This window comes from Aphanomyces astaci (genome assembly GCF_000520075.1).
Source record: "Aphanomyces astaci strain APO3 unplaced genomic scaffold supercont1.347, whole genome shotgun sequence".
Lineage (NCBI taxonomy): Eukaryota > Oomycota > Saprolegniomycetes > Saprolegniales > Verrucalvaceae > Aphanomyces > Aphanomyces astaci.
In genome coordinates, this window is record NW_009798610.1 from 1 (window position 1) to 5,241 (window position 5,241).

At 52.2% G+C, this 5,241-nt stretch overlaps 2 protein-coding genes across 2 annotated transcripts; one reads left to right on the plus strand and one right to left on the minus strand.

Moving 5' to 3' along the window:
• Positions 1-103: 103 nt before the first annotated feature.
• Positions 104-1,699, plus strand: H257_19089 (hypothetical protein; the record flags this gene model as incomplete). Its single annotated transcript, XM_009848239.1, has 1 exon — positions 104-1,699. The coding sequence occupies one exon, from the start codon at positions 104-106 to the stop codon at positions 1,697-1,699; it is 1,596 nt and encodes a 531-aa protein (XP_009846541.1).
• A 779-nt stretch (positions 1,700-2,478) lies between these two features.
• H257_19090 (hypothetical protein) lies at positions 2,479-4,185 on the minus strand (the record flags this gene model as incomplete). Its single annotated transcript, XM_009848240.1, has 2 exons — positions 2,479-3,060; positions 3,100-4,185. The coding sequence occupies 2 exons, from the start codon at positions 4,183-4,185 to the stop codon at positions 2,479-2,481; spliced, it is 1,668 nt and encodes a 555-aa protein (XP_009846542.1).
• Positions 4,186-5,241: the final 1,056 nt, after the last annotated feature.

The following is a 5,241-nucleotide window of genomic DNA, read 5'->3' on the forward strand; positions in this document are numbered from 1 at the left end:
TCCCATCGAAGCCCACCTCAAGGCGATCCGCAGCGCCAACTCGACAGTCGAAGCCATCTTTCGCGGGGCAACCATCTCCAAGGCCACCGGCGTACCGCTGTTCATGAAACTGGTCTTGGCGACCAACCGCAACGTCTTGAGTGCCGTTGACACGGGACTGCCGTTCGACCAAGTATATTTCCACGAACCATTGTGGGCCAGGGTTGAAAAGCCGTACCGCAAATACCTTACCACGATCTTCAAGCTGGCCGGCCACACCGAGGTGGAGACGGCCATTGACGTCGTGATTGCGTTTGAACGCTTCTATGCCGGGGTAGAGCTGCCCAAGCGTAGGCTCCAAGCGGCCGTGACGCCCACCCGGTTGTCGCTCAGCGACGCTAACGCATCGTACCCATTGGGACTAGGTCTCCATTTGCAAGGGTTTGGGTTCGACGTCCACAAAGGGTGCAACACGACCACGGTCCTGCTGGAGAACCCCAATTTCTTCGACTTCTTAGAAAAAATGCTCAGCAGCTTACCCGTCGACGACCTCAAGACGATCATCGAGTACAAAGTGCTCGACTTCAACGCGCAGTACTTGTCAACACCGTTTGTGACAGCTCGTTCGGACTTCTATAGCCTGGTGAGTTTTGTCCAAAAAGAATCCCCACGGGCCACGATCTGCCGCGATCAGGTAAAGACGTCCATGGGCGATCTGCTGGGCACGTACTACCTCAAGGAAGTGTGGACGGACGAAATCGCCGCGCGCGCCGACTCGCTCGTGCTGAAGCTGAAAGCGGCCTTCAAGACCGGACTGGACAGTGCGGGGTGGCTCGATGACACAACTCGGGCCAACGCGACGACCAAGTTGTCCAAGCTCACCAGCCTCTTGGGGGGGCCTAAGAACCCCAAGACGTACCCCACCTTGACGTTTGACCCCAAGGCGTACATTGCCAACCTGAACAAGGTGTCTGCGTTCGACATTGCGTTTGACCTAGCTCAGATCGACACTGTCTATGACAAGGACATTTGGAATACTCCTGCGCACAACGCGAATGCGTGGTACCAGCGGGTGACAAACTCGATCGTGTTTCCCGCCTCGTTCTTGCAGCCCCCGCTCTTCGATGCCAAGGTGGACCCGTCCGCGAACTATGCCGGCACTGGCGTTGCTATCGGCCACGAAATTACACACGGCTTCGACAACGTTGGCAGATACTTTGACGGCGACGGCAAAGTTAATCCGTTGTGGTCGGCTACCGTGATGAAAACGTTCGACGAAAAAGCCAAGTGCTTCGTCGAGCAGTATGGTTCCATGGACATCAAGAGCGAGCTCACGGGTGAATTGTTCGGCAAGGTGGACGGCAAATTGACCTTGATCGAGAACATCGCCGACAATGGGGGCATCAACACTGCGTACCGGGCGTACCGGGACTACGTGCACGCTGTGTCTGAAGCCACCGAGTACACCAAGGAAACAGGAGAAAAGTTGTTTTGGATCAGGTACGGCCAATGTTGGTGCGAAAAGAACAGCGACAAGTACCTCCAGTTTCATCTCACCGACCCACACCCCCCTCGTCGCCACCGCTTGATCAGGACAGTTCAAAACTCGGTCGATTTTGCCAAGGCGTTCAACTGTCCTGTGGACTCGCCCATGAACCCGACCAAGAAGTGTGTAATGTGGGAAATCGATACACATACTCAATGTAATACTTCGAAGTAATAAGTATCCAAAACGTTCACAAACACGCCGCTGCGCTACAGTAAAATCCATAATGTTGGTGAAGACTCCGCTGTGCTACAGTACATACTGTAGTGTTCTAGCGGGAATTAGGAATGGCGCTTCGCGTACAAATCTTCGCTTTAGAGTAACTTGAAATAACTTCATTAACGAATGTTTACAGTACAAGCAAAATGCAAACGTTAGATAATACATGCTTTGCATTTGAATTATTCACTGTCAAGTAAATTATTCATGCGGGCGGGGGGATGAATAATTCATTGCAGGACATAGAGTGAAAAAGTATGACGTGCAAGTCATGACGGCAAATAAGTATTTCGCTGCCTCGGACATCAAGAATAAATATGAATAAAATATTGGTCACCACTGGCTCAGACATGGGGATGCAGCCGCTCCTTCACGCGGCCCTTTTAAAGATGCTGGTGCACTCCATCCGCCATGGCCATTAAAAGGGATCCGGCTGACCGTCGACAAGTCCGTGGACGTTCGCTAAATTGACAAGAAGGGTCGCAACCTGCTGCAATAACGATGCTACAACCTCTCGACATCATCATGTCTTGTAGGCTTGCCATCAAGCAAGTTACGGCAACTCGCATGCAGATGTTCGTGATCTTGACGGATGCGCGCTGCGATATCAACCACATAGACCTCCGGAGTTGCATGCATTATGCGTGGTACGTTCACCACTCACGTCCGTCGCTTGGTTTTGGATTTTTATTACTTCGTAGAATACTACGAAGTAAGAGAATGTGTATTAATAACTATTCTGCACAATAAGTTACACACTTCTTGGTCGGGTTCATGGGCGAGTCCACAGGACAGTTGAACGCCTTGGCAAAATCGACCGAGTTTTGAACTGTCCTGATCAAGCGGTGGCGACGAGGGGGGTGTGGGTCGGTGAGATGAAACTGGAGGTACTTGTCGCTGTTCTTTTCGCACCAACATTGGCCGTACCTGATCCAAAACAACTTTTCTCCTGTTTCCTTGGTGTACTCGGTGGCTTCAGACACAGCGTGCACGTAGTCCCGGTACGCCCGGTACGCAGTGTTGATGCCCCCATTGTCGGCGATGTTCTCGATCAAGGTCAATTTGCCGTCCACCTTGCCGAACAATTCACCCGTGAGCTCGCTCTTGATGTCCATGGAACCATACTGCTCGACGAAGCACTTGGCTTTTTCGTCGAACGTTTTCATCACGGTAGCCGACCACAACGGATTAACTTTGCCGTCGCCGTCAAAGTATCTGCCAACGTTGTCGAAGCCGTGTGTAATTTCGTGGCCGATAGCAACGCCAGTGCCGGCATAGTTCGCGGACGGGTCCACCTTGGCATCGAAGAGCGGGGGCTACAAGAACGAGGCGGGAAACACGATCGAGTTTGTCACCCGCTGGTACCACGCATTCGCGTTGTGCGCAGGAGTATTCCAAATGTCCTTGTCATAGACAGTGTCGATCTGAGCTAGGTCAAACGCAATGTCGAACGCAGACACCTTGTTCAGGTTGGCAATGTACGCCTTGGGGTCAAACGTCAAGGTGGGGTACGTCTTGGGGTTCTTAGGCCCCCCCAAGAGGCTGGTGAGCTTGGACAACTTGGTCGTCGCGTTGGCCCGAGTTGTGTCATCGAGCCACCCCGCACTGTCCAGTCCGGTCTTGAAGGCCGCTTTCAGCTTCAGCACGAGCGAGTCGGCGCGCGCGGCGATTTCGTCCGTCCACACTTCCTTGAGGTAGTACGTGCCCAGCAGATCGCCCATGGACGTCTTTACCTGATCGCGGCAGATCGTGGCCCGTGGGGATTCTTTTTGGACAAAACTCACCAGGCTATAGAAGTCCGAACGAGCTGTCACAAACGGTGTTGACAAGTACTGCGCGTTGAAGTCGAGCACTTTGTACTCGATGATCGTCTTGAGGTCGTCGACGGGTAAGCTGCTGAGCATTTTTTCTAAGAAGTCGAAGAAATTGGGGTTCTCCAGCAGGACCGTGGTCGTGTTGCACCCTTTGTGGACGTCGAACCCAAACCCTTGCAAATGGAGACCTAGTCCCAATGGGTACGATGCGTTAGCGTCGCTGAGCGACAACCGGGTGGGCGTCACGGCCGCTTGGAGCCTACGCTTGGGCAGCTCTACCCCGGCATAGAAGCGTTCAAACGCAATCACGACGTCAATGGCCGTCTCCACCTCGGTGTGGCCGGCCAGCTTGAAGATCGTGGTAAGGTATTTGCGGTACGGCTTTTCAACCCTGGCCCACAATGGTTCGTGGAAATATACTTGGTCGAACGGCAGTCCCGTGTCAACGGCACTCAAGACGTTGCGGTTGGTCGCCAAGACCAGTTTCATGAACAGCAGTACGCCGGTGGCCTTGGAGATGGTTGCCCCGCGAAAGATGGCTTCGACTGTCGAGTTGGCGCTGCGGATCGCCTTGAGGTGGGCTTCGATGGGAGCCAAGCCCAAGGTGTCTAATGTGTCAGTGTCCATACACGCGTCATAGAACTCGGCGAGTTTGGGCAGCTTGGCGTTCAACAACTTTTCGATCACCTTGTCCGCCACAGCATCAAGCACGGTGTGCACATTGATAGTGACGTTGCTGTAGAGGGTGGTCTTATTGTACCACGTCCCGCACGAATACGAAAAGAAGTCGGTGGTGTTTTCGTGATTTTGTGTGAATGCATGGTACCAAGTTCAAACTAGTATATGCGTAGGTGTCAACGGAGCGGTCGTCACAGCATGCTACTAGTACGAATGTTGCATGGTGGTTGTGAACAACCAAGCCCATCATGACACCAGTAGCAAAATAACTGTAGCAGAAGTACAGTAGTAACACTACTACAATATACGCAGCAGGAAGCGGCCTACTCAATCTACGAAGCTCCCTTCCCATACCAGTTGACAGCACATCATGTCCGTGCCATTCGCATTCTGACGAGATTGAGCTTGTGAATGGCGCGGACTATTCTGTTCTTGTACGTGTAATCGGGTATCACAATCGAACAAACCATGTGTGTCATCTCGGCTGTGAGTATGCTGCTCGTGTTCGTCAACAGTGTCGCTGTTTAAAGTGTCCAGCGATGCCAACGGCGGACCTGAACGCTTTGTCGGCCCTGTTCCGCCGGCAAGTGTTGGTAATTACCTGATACGGTTATTATCACACAGGTCAAGTGCCCTGTGTTGGCGTTAACACTGCCCGGATAATATTACTCTTATCCGGTTATTTGATGCAGTGGCGGCTGTGAATGGTTTGGTTGTTGCCTTTACCCCTCCAATCAGATCTGCAGATCTGATTGATATCCCACTCTATGTTTCTATGGCTATGATTTGATGTTGGCGGCACTGAGGAGCTTGTGCTCCTCACAACTCGATTGACACCCCAACGCACTGAGCCTTTGTTCATTGTGTACTACATTTCTTTCGTGTTTGTTTCCTTCATTGTGTTCACTCGTTTACCTGACATTTCAAGTACATGAATTCATCTGCACTGTCCCTGAAAGGCTCCTCGGAGTTGTCTCTTCTTGTGTTCAATGGGAAGAAAGATAC